The 20,062-nt window shown below is 33.3% G+C and overlaps 1 protein-coding gene and 1 long non-coding RNA gene across 2 annotated transcripts; one reads left to right on the forward strand and one right to left on the reverse strand.

Moving 5' to 3' along the window:
* Window positions 1-3,540: 3,540 nt before the first annotated feature.
* LOC127097805 (uncharacterized) lies at window positions 3,541-5,690 on the reverse strand. The gene is made up of 2 exons (XR_007793198.1): window positions 5,027-5,690; window positions 3,541-3,871 (listed from the first exon to the last, which is right to left on the reverse strand). It is a non-coding gene; the product is annotated as an uncharacterized LOC127097805 (long non-coding RNA).
* A 527-nt stretch (window positions 5,691-6,217) lies between these two features.
* On the forward strand, window positions 6,218-8,412 carry LOC127097804 (uncharacterized protein At4g29660). Its single transcript, XM_051036290.1, has 2 exons — window positions 6,218-6,481; window positions 7,705-8,412. The coding sequence occupies exons 1-2, from the start codon at window positions 6,299-6,301 to the stop codon at window positions 7,810-7,812; spliced, it is 291 nt and encodes a 96-aa protein (XP_050892247.1). The 5' UTR covers window positions 6,218-6,298; the 3' UTR covers window positions 7,813-8,412.
* The last annotated feature ends 11,650 nt before the right edge of the window (window positions 8,413-20,062 follow it).

The raw sequence follows: 20,062 nt of genomic DNA on the forward strand, positions 1-20,062 counted from the left end.
CCCAAATGGGCCATGCTATGCACGCTAATCACCTAGCATGCAAACATCAACAACAACAACCAAAATGATTTACTCACTAATTCCTCACCATGGGAATTAGCTACCACCTTAAAGGCCACAATATGCATGCTAATCACCTAGCAATGCAACATCAACAACAATTCAAGAATAGACACATGCTCACACTCTAAGCCATAAAATAGTCTATTCACAAATGCATACATTCACATCATCATGTATACCATTACATATCATCAACAAAAGCAATATCATATCATGCCACATAATCAATCATAGTATTAGCACACTCTACTAATACCTATACTATTCAAAATAACGGGAAATGATCCCTACAACATCATACCTCAGCTAAGTACATCACTCAGCCTAAACAACCAAAAACTGCACAGCAACAGTTCAGAAAAACCACAATTCTGCCCATACGCGTATTGCCTATGCCCATACGCGTATTGCCCAAACCTGACCAAGTCCATACGCGTAATGCCCACTCTCATACGCGTATGCTACGCGTACCACATCCTCATACGCGTACCAACAGAGACAATTTCACGTTCAAAACATCATCTTTTTCACCCATACGCGTATGGTATACACCATACGCGTACCAACCCAGGGATACGCGTATCACATGCGTATGGCGCGTACCAGCGCCAAAACTCCCATTTTCAAGCCATTCCATACGCGTATTGCCTAGTGCCATACGCGTATGACCAGAATCAAATTTCCAGATTTGCTATGGGTTTCCTCTGCTACGAGATCTCTCTAATTCCAACCTTCTACAGTTAAACTTTCATACACTTTCGTTCGTTTTATCAGATACAGATCAGACATATTCAACTTCTCAAATCGCTAACCTTACTACATCTAATTCCTACGAATTTTTATCAATTATCATTCCAAATTAGTTCATCAATATTTCACAAATTCATCACATATCATTTCAATCAGAGTCAAAATCAGAGGTCTATCACTACCCATTACATGCCATCCCATAAGACCCATCAAACGATGATAAACCCCCCTTACCTGAGTTAATCCGGCAATTCCGTTAGCTTCAAGCTTTTCCTCTTCCCTTGCTCTGTCTCTTTGCCCTTTCTCTCTTTCAGCCGTTTCTCTGTTCCTTTTCACGTGAAAACCCTTTTTCCAAAAATTGGGACTTTTTATTATTCCAACTTATATACTCCAATAATAAAACCCAATAATATTATCCCAATAATAATATTAATAATCCAATAATATTAATCCCATTATTTAATTAAATTAATAATATACTAGTAACTCAATTTAAATAATTATTTCATTTTATTGGGGTGTTACAATTAGCACCCCTCACATCCATGGTACTCCATGGGAACCACTTGCTCGTATCAAATGCGTATGGATGTTTATTTATCTGTAAGTTACTTGCTATTGGGAATGAGATGAGAGAATAAGGCGGGGGAGAAAATAAGTTGTAAGTTAGTGTGCTCGCCAAGGATTTGGGCCCTTGTGCCTACGTATCCTCATACATGCAATAAGGAAGTCAGAGCTTCGTAGTTCGGCTCAAAAATAGAGTATTTGTCTGGTTGTTTTTACTGAACAATATTGAAGTTCGTGTGCTACTGTTCACTTGCTTGTATACTCTGTCATGGGAGCGGAAAGTATTTGCTTGTTTGCGGTAAAGTGGATATGCTTGGTTCGCACTCTAGCAGTTAAACATTACTTGCTCGCACGTGGAGGCTTAAGCTTCGTTCACTGTAGAACGAAAGTAATATGTTCTTATTGAAAGGTTTTGATGAGTGCACTAAGGTAAAAGATGATTTGATTTGTTGGGGTTTATTTTATGTATGGAGACAAGCATCAAACCCTTAGATAGATACAATCAACGGTCCAAGAACTCGGGACTTGAGAGGACAATGTTATCCTAACCACTCTTTTTCATCCAAAAAAGAGATTTGAATTGTGAAAAGAGTTTGGCAAGTCTAATCATTGGAACTTAGAGGGAGAAAAGTATCTGACCCTTGACTAAGTACGATCAACAATCAGAGTACTTGGGAATTGAGAGGACCATAGAGTCCTAACTACTCTTTTTCTCCATCATAGCACCTAGATCTAACTTGTTTTAATTATTAGATGTTTTTAGGGGGAAAGTAAAGTGTCGGGTCCTCAGGCTAGGTACGACCAACAACCCAAGTACTTGAATGTTGTGTACAAACACGTACGCCCCATTTTGCATTCCAATTTGTTATGAAAATGGTTTAAAAAAGGAACTTGACGTTGGATCAAGTGTTGAATTTATTATGAAAAAGTGTGTGAAGAATGCAGGAGAGGTTAATAGAATAAGGTTGAGAAGCGAATGTTATTAGCATTGGTGATTCAACTTTGGCTTCTTGGTGTAGCAAATCCCTAATCTTGGGACCCCCATTTAATCAATCCATCCCACAACCTTTTGTTCATGGCCATTCTTGTTGGTTCTTGTTGGTTCCTTGGTGTTGATCCCACCCGTTCATCATGTATTTGTATCCTTTGGTTTGTTCCTATTGACATGTCACCTAGTCATCCTCACGCCTATCTATAATCATTGCTTTGCTTAGCCTATTTGCATTGGGTCATTATTCATTTCACCTGTTGTTATGCCCTGGTTTTGGGGCCATGCTTGGTCATGCTTGTCATTGATCTTTTCAGTCATTGTTATGTACTTTGATTTACTTTTAATGGTTCATTCATGGATCCGTGCTTCGATTCCAATCCCTCACAAACTTTGGTTCAATCCATTGTTAAGTCATATTCAATTCTTGCCAAGTTGGTTCCATCTGTGGATTCCATTCATACTTAAATCATGTTCATTTCAAGTCATGTCAAGTTGTTTCATTTCAATTTAATTTCGAACATGTTCATGAGTTATAATGTTCAAGTTCATTACAATATCAAATCATACAAGATCATTCAAGGAATCAATACCATTCATTACATGAAGAAAAAACTACAATTCTAGTTATGTTGACTTTGGTCAACAGTTGACTTTTTCATCGACTTTGACCAAAGTCAACCATGTAACCAATGTCACTTTCCAAGTCCTAACTCATTTTCATGTTCACTTTTAACCATGTTCATTACAAAGTCCATTCTTTTATCGTGTTCATGTTCATTTTTGGCCATGTTTAAACCATAGTAGTTTTAAACCATTTTTCCACTTTTATACAATCAAGACCTAAACCATTTCCAAATTACACTTCATGTTCATGTTTTCATGAAGATAATCATTTCATGCATCAACAAATATCATTCGTATTCAAATGTCTAAAAACCTTTACAACCACTCTTTAATACATGTTACATTCAATTCACATTCACAATTCTATGAACCTAAATCAATTCAACCTTACACTTATTTTCAAATCCATTCACCAATAAACTTCATTACAATATGTCAAGCTTAACCATACATTACATTTCCATAAGCCACAAATTCATGCTACAACCATTTCTAAACATACCCATAACCATAAACCATTTCATGTTCAATGGCACCATTCAAAATACCATAATAATTTTCATTCATTAACATTCCAATTACAATATTTCAATTTCAAAGTTACAACATAGGCCATTACCTAATTTCATATTCATTTCCAACGAACTTTTACAACCATTCATTCCATTTAAATACATACATTTACATTCATTTCCAACTTTACAATCATTTCAAATTCATGACATAAGTCGTTACAATAATGTCCCACAAGGCCGTAGCATTCCGTAGAAATCTAATCCAAGCAAGTCAACGCAATGGTCCATAACCATCCTTTCCCAAGCATGACTCCAAGCTCAATCCCATAGCATTGGTCCAAACAATGACAACCTATATAACCTGCACAAACAAGAAACAGATGGAACTCAGATCATTTATTCTTTTTTCATTTCAAGCATAGCAAAATCATGAAGCCATAACCCATTCATCAAAACATTTCAAGCACTTCAGCCTACCAACTAACATTCAACCAACATATTATGCTAATAGAATTTCATTCAACCATACGCATTCACACCATAATACAAAAAACAATGCAAACATACTTCAAGTATTAACATTAACAATCAAGATTCATCATGAATTCACTTCATAGTTCACATATCAACATAGCTATCCCAAACATTTGTTATAACATCCAGTGCATATCAGCGTCAACACATCAATATCAATAGGATTCCATCTTAATGAACTAACTACAAACAGGAAAAAATTGACAGCAGAAAATAACTCAAATAACAACTTGTAACCACCTGTAACAAATTCCAAAACAGAATCGTAACAGAACAATTTCTAAAAACTTGCATCAAATCCTTTAACTCTCCAATGACCAATTGAACATAACTTTTTTCCCATTTCCAATTCAATAGAAATCAGAACTCAATTCACTTCACCCGACATTTTCCTAACAACTAACTGGTTTTCTCTTCATACCCTGCTAACAACCTCCAATCACCTTGCTAACAGCTTACGCCCAATAACCGCTTCAAGCTTCACTCTCTAACTTCAATCTCAACAAACTTCAAAAACTTACGGCATAACTTCTGAACCAACTCGGAAAATTCTCATAACAACTTAACAGTCTCCAACTGCTAGACAAAACTGTAACCATTTCTAACCGAAATTTTGTAAGAAACTAATCCTAACCGAATCCAACAAACCTCCAACTGAATTCAGAACTGATAACTAACCCTGAACCCTACAGAACAGAATCATCTCCAGACTTCTTCAACCCAACTAGCTCATCACCCTCTTCTTCACCCTCGTCGAAGCACCATCCTCCAACCATTCCTTCACAACCCTCTTCAAGAGCCAACTTCTCAAAAGGATAACCCTCAACTACCTTCAAACACCGGTCATTCTCGCCCCCTCAAACCACACAACTGAAACAGAAGAATTGGAAACAACAGAAGAAATAAAATAGAGACACATGCACAATATTGAGAGAAAGCAGAATCGGGAAGAAGAAGATTGAAAGGGAGAAGGATCAAGAACCTGAATACTGCACCAGAACATTGGAAGTCGACGCGGAGAGAAGGTTATCTTTCAATCTTCACTCTTCTTTGCTAACGTACATGAATCGCCAACACGCAGAACCTTATCTTCATTCTTCATTATCAAGAACGTGAAGCTCTGTCTTCATCGTCCATCCTCAAAGAAACACGATCTGAAAAACGGGGTCATCACCAACACGAGGTTTTTCATCACGAATCAACATCATCAACGACGCGAACACAAGTGTTTGCTTGCACGAGTTTGTTGCATTAGGAGCTCGACGTCTTTGTGGGTAAGAACCGGTTTTGGTCGATTTGAGTTTCGTCACCAGATTTCTAGATTTTGTTGTCGTTGTTTTGTACTTTGAACATGGCTTCGACGCTCAAGTGAGTTTGTTCAATTTATTCAAAATGATCATAAACCAACATGAATTAGAATCGAAATTAATCAAATGTGAAATTCACAATCCAAATTCAAGAATTGAATCTAAACTACATGATTATACAAATCAATCACACAATAGTCCAATTGAATGAGAATTAACCCAATGGAAAAATCATGGTAAAATCAAAATCTAACCATATTAATCTCAACAAACATCCACAGGAAAGAAATGTCAAAACCTAATGACTAAATTCTACTTATGGCATGGTTAAAATAATGTTGAATTAATTCTGAAAAATCCTAAATCTAAATCTAATCTAAAAACGATTAAATCTAATTTCTAACTCTAATCTAGATCCTAATTTTCAATTAATCTAATTAATAAAGAACTATGCTAATCTAATTACCAACAAAAATATGCTAATCCCTATATCATAACAAGAAAAAAATCAGTATCAAGATTTATCAATGAAATTAAAATTGGAGTTAAAATAAATTAAGAACCTCGATCATGGATTAATGGGGATTAAGGAATCCGATCATGGGTCTGGGGGTATGTAAGACAGAGGGAGGTGTAGAGTTTGAAATCGCTTGGGCCAAAGGCCCAAGTCTCCAACTCAAATCCAGGTTCCATGGAGAACCAAGATCCATCTGCACGCCTCCAGAAAAACGCGAGTTCAGCCAGTTCACTCAAGAACCACGCCGAACTCGTTCTTGATCCAACCGCTTTCTTTCCGATCGAGCCCAAATAACGACACTCTGATTCTACGGTTCTCCGTTCCGCCGCAACCAACCGCTTTCTTTCCGATCGAGCCCAAATACGCCACGCTGTTCATCTCTTTCTGAGTTTTCACTCTTCTTATTTGATTCTGAATTCATAATTTTTCAATGGCGAGTTATGTATGGAGAAAATATGCAGATTATTTGTACACAAAATGGGAGAAAACCTTTCTATGGGACATGGTTGAACCCTACAGAAGACCTAAATCATTCACTCCCGTTGTTGTTACTTATGTCGCCGCTTTCTATACCGGAGTCATCGGTGCCGCCGTCACTGAACAACTCTACAAGGTTCTTTTTCCATTTCAATTTTCTCTTATTTTTTTTCGTTATTATTCTGTTTAATGCTATTTATTCGTACCAATTAAAATCGCCATTTTCCATGAAATTGTAGAGGTAGAGTATTTAGACACTAGAGTTTGAGAATAGAGAAAAAAAAGATTGGAGTTTTGAATTTTGTTGAGCGGGTTGGATTTGTTTATTTGAGGGAATTCCCTTACAGGGAACCGTATGGAAACACAACACAGACACTGATACGTCGACACTGATACGTCGACACTGATACGTCGACACTGATACGTCGACACTGTTTACGTTGTAGTACACTAAGAATATACAAGTTCATTATGTTGTGGAACATAAAGAGGTGTCATGGGGGGACTTTATCTGCTGTTGGGAAGGGTGCTACTCCATTCTCTGTGTGAAAGGTCTAAATCTAAAATGTGCAGAGAGGGAATGACATACTTGTAATCTGCAATGCGAAAACAGAACTGTAAATGATTCAATGAACCTCACCTCTTTTTTCCTTTCTTGTTTGTGAATTTGAGCATTTTTTAGCATCTTGGGTTGCACATGCTTGTTCCCCAACGTGAGATGTAAAGGATTAGGGATTAGAGGGATTCATGTTTTATTTCTTTTGGTATCTGAAGAGTTGTATATCATTCTACATTTTTAGACTAGTAGTATTATCTGTTTTGGACTTATTTCTGAAGTGCAACATGAAATCCACATTACCAATAAATGACACTGTTTAGTTTGTTTATAATGCTTTTTTAACTGTGTTATCTGCTTCCGTACGGTTAATCATTATAAACAAGCAACCAAACAAAATAGGGATGAGGAGAAAATAATTCAGACTGTTTGTATTCTTCTATGCTCGTACTCTATTTGAAAATAGGTTTGTGTGTAAAATGTTCCGTGTTCTTGCTTCAAGTTAATTATTGTCGGTTAATGATAAAAATTACTATGCACCTTTTCATTGCTAGTTCTCTATTGTATGTTTGCTTATAGTCTACTAGTATAGAAATTGGAAAGGCTAAAATCTCATTCAAAGGGAAAACATTTTCACTTTTTGGTTTTGAGCCTTTTTGTTTACCTTGCTTTTTATCACCTTGTGACAAAGAGAATTTATGTTTGAAAGTTAAATGGTGTAACCATCAATTGCTGATTATCTTTTATCAAAATCATGTTGGTGTGAAATTCTGATCTTTATAATGAATCTTGCTTTATCACAGGAAAAGTACTGGGAAGAACACCCTGGGAAAGCAGTTCCTCTCATGAAACCAAAGTTTTATGGTGGTCCGTGGAGGGTAATGGGGGGTGAGATTCCCAGATATGAGTAAAAAGTTCTTGAGGCATGTTTCATGCTTAGCTCCGATTCACCATATCTTAGTACTGTTTATAATTAAGGACTGTTTGGTGTCAATGAAAATGCACTACTGCATATGTAATCCAGAGCGTGTTTTCTCTTCTCCTGGCTCATGACTTTGCTGGAAAATAAAATGATTTTATTCCAATATACATGAAGTTGTTTTGTATGCTCTGCCATTGATACATCACGTGGGTCTCGGACTGAGCGAGACTTCACCCATCGATTAATGGGCATTGTTTGTAATGGACATTCGACAGCAGAAACCCCATTCTCCTTCCTATTCCCACTGCTGAATCAATACTTGTTCTGCAGAATACAACTATTGCTATTGTGTTTGTTCTTGTGATGATGTTTAGAGTTAATGCCATCAGTGTTTTGCGACAGGTTTTTCTATTTGTTGAAGATGAGGAGATGATAATATTCTTATGTAATTTTGAGGGAAATGTCTTTTTTTATTTGAATTTTTTGGGTTGATTTCGTTTCTTGGTTAGAATTTTGTTTTTTAGTTGTGTTATTTGATTTGAATTTGTTATTTTTGGTTTGAATTTATCATTAAAACTATTTCTAAGTTTTTTCTGGCACCATAGTAGATTATGATTTTGTATCATATGCAATGGAAGTTTTTCCTAGGATGGAATTTTTTTTTAGGATTTATGAATTTTTTTTTAGGTTTGTATGAAGATTAGAGATATAAAGATTGGGTTTATGAGTTTTTTTCTTCTGGATTTGTATGAAACATGATTTTTTTTTAGAAATTAATTACTTAATGATAAAATTAATTAATTAATTAATAATATGGCGAAACACTTTGTGGATTTAAAAAAGTTGAAAAAATATTTATTTACACACAAAGGGTGTTACCTAAGTGTCAAAATAAAATAAAAAAGTTCATCTATTTTAAAAACAAACTACTATCAAAATTACCGTTTAACATTTGATAGAACTTGTTGGTTGGGAACTAATTTCATAATCTTAATTATAATTTTTCATCCATTTCTACTAATTAATACTGATAGTCTCAAATGCTTCTTTCAAGGTATTTGAAGACCAAACTTCTTCTTCTTCCTTTCACACTCTAATCTTAAAAGTTTTTTCTTCTTTACATTTCCAATTTTTTACTTATCTTCCCTTGCTTATCATTCAGTGCTCCCAATCTTTTAGTTGCGCAGAAAAATATACTTTTCATACTCTAATCCTTTTCCTTTCTCTATTTTTCATATTTACGCCCTTTGTCAAATTTGAAACTTTTAAAGATTTGTAAATTGTTGTTTCGGTTTTAGAAAATCTTTTTTCACAGTCTTCTGCAAAGAACGTGAAAACTTCGTCTACATCGCCAAGCTCACTAAACAAGTCGAACACTATGATGGTAAGTTGGTAACCCATTTTCTTAGCTTCCACTTTTTTTTCTTTCATAAAGTTCATTTTATTTTTCTTCCTTTATTTCATATATATATATATTCAGATTTAAGAGCTTCCACGGTTCTAACCTTGATGTTTAAATTAAATACAATTTTTTTATTTCAATTTTCACGGCTACAAAATAGACATTTCATAACACCAATTTTACCACGGCCATCGTTTTAACCGTGATAATAGTATATTTTTGAGTGTTTATTTTGGTATTTAAAAAAATGAATTTTTTCTTTATATTTTTAAAAATGGATTCTACAAAAATGTTTTTAAAAATATTACAATTTTTTTAAAATTTATTTTTTATAAATTAAAAGATTGAATTGTTCATTCTATAACATAAATATACATTATTGAAGATCAAAATATAGTCAAAATTATAATATTTTTAAAAAATTGTATCTCAAAAATGAGTTTTATGAAAAATTATTTGAAATAGCTTCAAAAATTAAGTGATTTTTTGAAAATTTTGATATCCAAAAAAAGTTTCCATAAAACGATGAAATATCTAAAATAATATTTTAAAAATAACTATTCAAACCAAATTTTCATTTGAAATTTTTATGAAAAGTTTCTTTGCAAATTTTTTTTACACTAAAATATTTAACACTATAAAAATCATTTTTAAAAAAAAACAAAACAAACGGGTCCATAACAACAGTCATATAGAATAATTGTTGAAATATACATGGAGTGAAATGGTTCGAATCCCAACATCAATAATTTGGTAATTTATTGTGATAATAATGTGTTTTACCTTGAATATCACCACGGTTTTTGTTTTCAACCGTGGTGAAAGGTGCTACTTATTTATATATAAGCGAAATTATCTCTCGCTTTAGTACATAACAATAGTCTCTCTCAAAACAAAACTCTAACCAATCTTTCACTCGTCTCTCTCAAAAGGAAATCCTAACAATCCTGTCAGTCGACTCCCTCATATGAAAACCCCAAAACGAAATCATAACCTCAAATCTTAGTCAATGGGTATTTACAGGTTCGTTTTCACTATAGTTTTTTTTTTCAAAATCTGTTTCAATAGTTTGTTTCATAATATTTTGAACTTTCTACTATTTTAACTTGTAGGTAGGGATGATTGTTTTAATAAAGAGGACGAAGCTAAAGTTAGCGTTGCAAACTTGTGTCAAAGATCCAGAATGGCATCCATTCAAGATAGACACAAGTTTGTGGCTCTAGAGAGATGCTTGTTAGATCTAACTTTAGCTTTATCCTTATTTCATTATGGACACGCCATAATAGGATATGTATGTATGGTACGTTTCTGAAGTATTCTATGACTTGATATGTTTGTTGTATCGTATTTGTTGTTTATGATTTGTTCTTGATGAATATTTTTTTATGAATGTTGTTGTTAATGTTTGTTTAAAAGATGAGTTTATTATATATTATGTGGTTTGAGTGTTTTTTAATCCCCTACCGAATATATCTTTTCAAAGTGCATTAGAAAATTATAATATGATAGATAAAATTGTATTAGAAAACAAGTACATGTTCAATTCTTAACAAGAATTCTTCACACCGTTTAGTGATTGTAGTTCTTCAACTACCACTCTCTCCACCTCTATTTTTGTTTGCAAAATATTATTTACTTTGTAGACAAAATTAAAGGTGGAAAGGGGGTGATTAAGAACTACAATCACTAAAGCAAGTTCTAATTATTAAAGAACAAAATGCGGATAAGGAATTGAAGAACTCTTGTCAAGCATTGAACATGAACTCGTTCTTATAATATAACTTAATTTGTTATATTATAATGTTCTAGTGTAGGTTGAGAGATTATATGTTTAGTGAACATCGGAGAAATAAGTATTCCACATAATTTGTAATAAACTCAGATATATATATCACAACAGTTGTTTATTACAACCATTCTTAAATGTTATGCATTAAACAATATAACAACGGTTGTTTAAAGTAACTCTTGTGATAGATAGCATGCTGCATAGATACAATCACGGTCGCACGACCGTGGTGGAAAGCATCATACATATAACCACGCCTTATCTCACAATAATTGATTCAATATGGTGATATCCCTTTTCCAACCGTTGTGATAGGTGTTTTCCATTGTAGTGTTTGCTTCTGGGTTTTCACAACTTGATTTTATTTGAAAGATTTCTTTTACAATATATTGAAATTTTATCAGTTTTATTTTGGAATTAAGACTGAAATTGGAATTGGGTATCGAATTTTCTGGATTTTCTTAAAAAAATAATAATCTTTTACTTTTGTGTTGATGTGTTAGAGAAATGGTGGAAGCAATGAAGAACATTGCAAATTTATTATGTTCTCATCGATTGGATTTAGAACGGTGATATTGGGGTTTTATAACAAAATATTCATTTTATAACAATCTATTCATAACCCATTTCAATTATCATAATGAAAAAATGATTTTAAATAAACACATCCCAATTTTTTTTACAATGGAGAATCCAAAAGACATAGTTGTTTTTGTTTTATTATTAGTTACAAATTTGATGGTATTAATCTGTGAGTTGTGACAAATTCATAATGAAGAATCCATGACCCAGAGTTCTTCCTTTCACGCTCCATTTATCAAATAAAAATTGTTCTTACTCTGTTGTGCTGTTGATTTGTTTAATACTTACCATTTTTTTGCAGTAACAATTGCGTAAAAGATATCAACAACTCAAAAGAAATTTGACTTCTTGCGGCTAGAATTATGGATGTTTGGATTATGGATATCTGGAGCGTTGTCAACCAGAGTAAAGGGAAGACGTTTTTAATGGATTCAGAATATATATAATATTACACTATTTTGTTATTTTAATTTTAGAATGTCTTTTAGAAATTTGTTTATAATATTACTCTAACTTATTATTATACTTGAATTATCTCATGGTGTGGTTAAGTTGACAGTAGAGTGATTCCATATTGTTCTCCATATTTTCATTCATTTTAACTACGTTTCCAACATTTTACGTGATTTTGAAACAAGTGAAGACTTGATGAAGTAGTATGAATACTTGCGAAAAAGTTTGAACTTATGAACTCATTATAAAAACTCTGTTTTTTTTTTTTTTTTAATTCATTTTAGATTATATTTATGTTTGTCATGTTATCATATTTTGAATGTTTTATTGTGTTAACTACAATACTTTTTATTTGATTTAGGTTGAACGGATTTGGATTTTGATTCGTCATGACCATACATTTTTTTCTAAATCTATGATGGAGGTATACATTTTCATTGGAGCAGTTTTATATCTTTTTACAATAGCTTATATGACTCCTTTAATATAAAAAAACACTCCAATTTGATTGTTAATCCGGTTGGTTTCATATCCATTGTTGCTAGTTATTGATATATTGAGCAACCATGTTTAATGATGCATGCATCTCAATTAAGACTATAATGGTGGCTTGATGGGAAATGGAGAAAAACATGCAAGATCTCTTAATTATTCACTTGCTTGCCGCTTACAATTTATGATTTTTCAAATGATTATTGTATCTTCCCAAATTTATTAGTCCGCTGTAATACCTTAATTATCAAGCATTAGTTTCTATGTTGCTACTTAACTCTTCGTATCCAATGTCTATTTCATTGTCTGCACAATTAATGTAGAGTATAAATCATTGTCAATTGTTATTATTCAAAAATTAACTGGATTATTTACTTCAGTATATTATAAATATAATATGATAAATGTAGCTTATAAATATTTGTTTTAATAAAAAATATGAATCATATTATTATTTTTGTTATCTTTATAAATGTAGTTATATTTAACATTATATTTTTAGAAATTATAAGGAATCTTTATTGATTTTAGAATCATTGAAAATAATTATACATTATTTAAAAATCATAATACTCCTTCCGTTCCTTTTTAAGTGTCATTTTTTGATTTTTTACACATACCAAGAAAGCTAATCATTATTGTTACTTTTCAAACAATAATTCTTCTTTTACCTATAATACCCTTAATTATTTATTACATTCACTTTACTTTTTCTCTATCTGCAATCATTATCTAGGGGTAATTTTGACAAAATTGCAATTAATACTACCTTGAACTTTGTAAGTGACAATTAAAAAGAAACAAATTTTTTACAAAAAAGTGACACTTATAAAGGAACGGAGGGAGTACTTCTTACTATGAGTTATTAGAAATTTTTATTCTTTATAACATAATTTTTAATTAATTGACCAGTATGACGTGCGAACTTACACTCTATTACAAGCATAGTAATAATAATACCTAATTAATATGTTACATATATATTCCAAAATACACTTGTTCCAAAATAAATGCGTAGTAATAACATTTATTAAGAAAAATAATTCTACCTCCATTTTTATTATAACTCGTTTTAGAAATATATTTTCTACCATAATATAAATTATTTTATAATATCAATGAATCATTAATGTTATTTTTTTTATACCTTTAATATCTATTATTCTCCCACTCTTTTCAATTATGTAAAAATATACAAGTCTGCTTGGTTGAAAACCCGAAAGGACGACTTAGACAAAAATGACATCCCAGTGGACAAAAGAATAAACAATTCCACGCAAAAGTTAGGGATAAAAGCATTTGACTATATCTTGACATTGTATTTTGAGCATATTCTTACCCTCAGCTTGACCTCAGGCGACATCAGATCAGGCCAATCATCATCAACAAAAGCAAAATATTGGAGCTCAGTGCTACAACGAATGACAACCAATGTTGTGATCAGTGGAAAATCAAACAAATTTCCCATTGCCATTTAATTTATTTTTTGATTTTTTCAATTTTCTCTTTAAGGATTTTTGCATCTTTGTACACACCCTACATGTACAAAACTTTCCACTACCAATAAAATTCAGTCGTTACTCAATAAATTCTCATCTTTTTATTTTTCTGCATTTTATTTGCAAAATAACCGTCGATCTTGACTACATAATACCATAAAACTTTGAGAATAATAAAAATCTAAATCAAAAGGAAAACTCTATGCATTACTTTGATTGTTGAAAACACCCTAGTGGATTATCAGTAGTCTACAGTAAGAACTTGCCGTGCACTTGTATCTCAACTACTGCTCAGTCAGGTCATGCACTATTTTTACCTAAGCGGAGTCGAATAGTAGTCCTTAGCCAACATGATTTTCCCTAGCAGCATTGATAACATGGAAGTTGTTCCTTGCAGATTCTCTGATGTGGATATTGACGAGTCAAAGTCTATCTTTTGCCATTGCATACACATCATAATTAAACAGTCATGCAATCATGGATATCAAGCATTCATTTTGCAGTTGATCTATCTCCCCAGTGGAATATTTCAGTTTATCCCTAGCAGATCAAACCAACCAAGTTATTTGTCCCTTTTTCTCAGGAATTTTTTTGGCTACTTATGTATTTACTCCTCTTTTATCTTGAACACTCGAAAGGCTAACGCAATTCACACCTTCAGGTTAAAGATGATTAAATAGGGGTAACTATCATACTCTAAAATTTACCCTCCCTTTTTTCCTTTTTTGCATATCTCATTTGCATACATCAAATCATATCATGCATGACCATTACATTTGGTCATGGAATCACAAGCAGGGCCACATTGTGTCTTGTATATTACCATTATGGTTTCATCTTGTTTTACTTGACAACTAACCCTAACTTCATTGGGAGATGGTACTTGTTTGTTCTTTTTACTCATATAGGTGATCATGCTTCAAAGCAAGGCAAGACAAAGGTCTTTTGATAAAGGGAAACACAAGTTTGTTCATGTTGATTATAATATGGCCCATGTGCTTATGCCACATAACTCAACTTTCAAGCCATTCTCCATATCACTCAAGTCCTAATCAAGCTTTCATCAAGGGATTCTTATTCCACCATCATTTTGGCTTAAGATGCAAGAAAACATCAAGTTTGTACAAAAGGGTACAAGTTGGTTTGACCTAATTTGCAAGTATGCCATGCCTTTAGTCCAAACTCCATAATGCCTTCAACTTTTATCCAATTGCCAAGATTCTTTGAGACAGATGTGCCTTTTGGGATCCTCTACAACTTTTATTCAAGGTTCAAACATCAATTCTTCCATTAAGGACCTCATTTGTCCAAAGGACTAAGTTGCCAAAATGGGCTAAAACCTTGCCATGACCCCTACTTTCCACCCTTGCCCTTTTCAGCTCAAGCATTCTTTTGATCCCATTCCTTTTGCATATTGTTAAGATTATGTCAAAGATTATTTGGCCTAATTTTGGATCAAAATGTACGAGGGAATCAAAAGTTATGGTGTCATGAACTTGGAACCTCAAAATGACCAAACATGCCTCAAACTGCTTGACCAATTACCCAACCCAAATTTCAGGTCATGACCTCCACTTCTCAAGCATGTATCTTTCACCTCAAAGCTCCTTTGAACTTGATTCTTTTTGCATTATATTCTACTCCATGAAGTGATCATTTGGCTCAAAGAAAATTGGAAAACACACGAGTGGATTGGAATTGGCCTAAGCATGAACATGGTGACATAAACTTTGGTTTGCACCGTGACTTATAATGTGGAATCATGCCCAAATCAACTTGGGACCACTTCTCACGTGTTCAAAAAAATTTCCCATGACCAAACGCATCTGACCATAACATGAAACGACTTGCAAAGCTCCAAAATCACGAGTTTGGTGCCAAATTTTCACACGGTTTGGATCTGAAAATTTTCAAGTTGATTCACACGAATTAAGATCCATTCCACACGTATTTGAATCCCAACACATTCCCTATAAATAGAGGAAGATTTTTCCTTCATTGACAAGCTTTGAAAACCAAAGAAACTCTAAAACTATTGGAGCCCGATACCTCAAATAATCAGTCACTCTCTTTTTCGATTTAGGTACTTTTGCTTCCAATTCTTTGCCCATAATCCTTCATCGGCATCATCTAAATTTGTCTGAAGCATTGGCGTGGTTTGAATCCTCCTGCAACCTTGCTTCCAGATCCACCATTATTGACTTCTGAAGCTCCAATTGTAAAGGTAGATACGAGTTACAACTTCAAACAAACAAGTTACCACACTCCCCGCCTTTCTCCACCAATCAAAAGCCCTCACTTACTTGGAATTTATTTCCAGTATCCATCATTTAATTTTACTTTGAAGAACTAGGGTTCTTCGAGTTCTTGAAAAAATTCTAATTGCTCAGAGCCAATCAATGGCCCTAATGCAGGGAGACGTGAACAATAAGATGTTTAGCAATTAAATCCATGTTTGATTCGTTAAAGACACGAGTTCATGACTTTGCAAAAATCTGAACCGAGGTTGAAGATGAACATGCTTCCCTCATGCTTGCTTGGTTTCACTCCAAAACTCAAATATCAAACCAATCATGTTGCATTGCGTGCTTTTTTCAAATGTTTTGTCTGTTGTGATCCGGTGCAGTGATCCTTTGTGTCCGCATATTTTAACTTTAAATCCTGGCCATGTGATCATTTGACTGGACTTTAGTAATAAGATCTAACACTAAGTCTTTTTCATTTGTTTTAATTTTGATTTTAGTTTGTTTTTAATTTCTGTTTCTTTCAAAAATTATTAAAAATAACTCCTTAACTTTTTTAATTCCAAATTTTTACAGAAAATCCCTAAAAATATTTTCTATTTGATTTTATTCTCAAACCATTTTTAAAATCATTTTTTTGCATTTAATTCATATTTTATTTTATTTTCCATTTAATTTTCCTTTAACATTTTTTATTTTAATCATTTTTTAACATTGGTGATACCAACTTTTGAGGTCAAGTCATTTGTAATTTTGTTGTCCTTCTCCATTTTTCTTAGACATTTATTTTGTGTTTTGATACCTCTTTGACATTTTCTCTTTTATTTTCCTTTTAATGGTCATTATTAATCATTTTTATTTTCTTTTTGATATTCACTTATTGTTTTGAATTGAGTTGGTTGCTTGGTTGATGACTTCTTCCACGTCTCAAATCATTGATAGATGAATTTGAGGTTGATTCAACCTTCTTTGATAAAAAACCTATTGATAGATGATCATGAATCATCTTCAATACTTCACATTAATGATAGGTTAACCCTCGACACGTCATATTTTGAGTCCTTTGATTTGTGGATAGAATAATCCCTATTTGATTGCCTTGACTCCCCTCTTCACTCTTTATATTTTCATCTCATCTCTTCTCTTCTTTTTAATCACTGTGTTACATGTTGTAGGAGATTAACTTTGTGTTAATTCTCTAACACGTCTGACACATACATTGTTATTGATCGACCTCAGATAGGTATGGCTTCTATATAAGCATACTTACGATTGCTTAACATAACGCTAAATTGTCCCGACACAATCAATTGATCACTAACTCATAACATTACTTTATTTCTTTACATTATTGCTATTTAATTCTTGCCATTTAAATCAACTCTTTTAGTTTATGTGATTTAATTTTATGTCATTTACTTAATGCATTTTAATTTCATGTCCCATTAATCATAATATAATTTCATACTCTATTCATCTTTCCTTATTCATCTGTTGCTTCTTATACTGTTTGATTGATTTGCTTGTTAATCTTAATGAATCAAAACATGATAAAGTGACTTGGACTTAATCTTAACTCTATGCTTGACTTGGACTGTTGAAGACCTCTTTGGACTTTGGACTTTGACTTAGGATTTAGGCCACTTGTTTGACTTGGAGTGACCTTGGATCCATGGATCTTGTGGACACTTTGACTTGCCTTTGTTCCTTTTGAGCCTTTGAGCTTGTGTTTTATTCCATCTGCTTTATGCTTCTTGCTTATTGCATTCATCTACTTAGGCTTAACACACTTTTTCACACACATGTCTTACTCTTGGACTACCTAAAAATGAGACATATGACAATACACTTTGCACAAACATGACTTTCTCTTGGGCTACCTAACAATGAGACCTTAGGCTAGTGTTGTATGATCATGTATCCTTGTTTGTTCATCAATCCTTTTCTTTAATTTGGTTTGATCAAATTCCCATTTGATAAACTAAATCCCTTCATCAATTACATTTCCCTTTGTCTTTTCCAAGTTGTAACACCTCAAAATTTGCCCTCCTCTCTTGGGACTAGCTTAGCATATTGCATATCATTTCTTAGGTCATTAGGCATTGCATATTGCATATCATGTGGCAACATCAATCAAGTCATCCTCCTAGATCTTGATCAGAAGACAAAGAGGTTGAGATTCAAGCTGAGGGTTTTCATGGGACTGATCACTAATCATCTGAGGGTTGGTGCTTCAAATTAGGGTTTCTTGATTCCTCAAGGAGATTGATCTTCATCTTGGTTGAAATGGTACATCATCATCATCATGGTTTTGTTATCACCAAGAGATTCCTTATGCTTGATCAGATGCCTTGGGATTAGGGTTTTGACCTCTGGTCAACCCTAATCAGCTGCATTGTGCCAATCAAGGCTTGTCAAGGAGAAGAGGTTTTCAATGGATATGGGGATCATCATATGATTATATTGAGCTTGTGGAAGCTAGGGTTTCATCATTGAGCCATTTCATCAGGAGTTTGAGGATCAAGTTCATCAGTGCATAGCCAGTTCATCTATCAGTCAACAAAAGTCAACCACAAGTCAACTGATGGATTTGGAGGTGGGAGACGGTTAGATACACTTCATTCATGTCCAAACAAGTTTCATTTGACATTTCAAACATCAATAATGAAGAAAATAAAGTCAGATGGAAACTTTCCAAAAATAGAAAGTGACTTGTAATTCAAAACTGCCAAAAATGGAAAGGTTTTCACCTCAAAATTACATGTCCAAAAATGCTTCAAATGAAATTTTGTCCAACATGAAAGTTGAAGATCTTGTCCTCACCTTTCCAAAAAGTCCAAGAACATGAATTTCTCATTTGTGGTTGGCAAGTTATGGATTAATCTTTGTCCAAAAAAGTTGAATTTCAAAGGTGCATAACTTTTGATTCACAAGGCCAAATGGAGTGAGACTTTTTTGAGCAAAATTCTTTTGATGTCCTCTATCCAAAACAAGCATTACATTTCATGAATTTTGCTCACACAAAAAGTGCATTTTTCAAGTGAACCAATTTTGAAATTTGGAGGGAAAAAGGTGATTTTGAGAAATATTCATTGTTTTCACTCCATTCCACTTGCATTAGCTCACCAATATCATTTGAAACTTGCTCCAAAACAGAAATTTTACTGTTGCATTGGTTTTGCACAAGTGAGAGTGGATTGGTCAATTGGCCATTTAGCATGAAACTTGCATTTTCACTAATCCTTTGTAATTGCACTAATCATGATTACTAACATCATTAACATCACATATATAAACTAAATCCTAACTGTTTTTCAGATTAACATTCATTCATCTCAGATCTAGATCCAAAATAGCAAATTCTCTCAATTTTTCTTCTTGATTTTTTCTGCAAATTTTCCAAAGAGCTTGTGCTGTTCTTCATTGTTTCATCATCTACAATCATTGTTGAACCTTCTGCAAGCAAGGATTCATCCACATTCGAGCAAATCGAGGACTGTAGGAAGAAGCTCCATCAATGGCATTTGGAAATTGGAGCAAAATTCAAGGCAATTGAGCTGAAGTCTTTCATTCATTCATCAACCTAAACATCATTGATCATCTGTTTTTGCCTTTGGAGACTTGAAACTCACGATTTCACATCTGCATCTTCATAAAGGTCAGATCTCGAATCCTATAATTCTTGAAATATTGATGTGCTTTCTATAGATCGTGCCATGCTGAGTGTACTGAACTTTGTAGAATTGAATTTCATCAAGTATTGAGTGAGATATTGTGAA

The sequence above is a fragment of the Lathyrus oleraceus genome, chromosome 6 (genome assembly GCF_024323335.1).
Source record: "Lathyrus oleraceus cultivar Zhongwan6 chromosome 6, CAAS_Psat_ZW6_1.0, whole genome shotgun sequence".
Classification (NCBI taxonomy): Eukaryota; Viridiplantae; Streptophyta; class Magnoliopsida; order Fabales; family Fabaceae; genus Lathyrus; species Lathyrus oleraceus.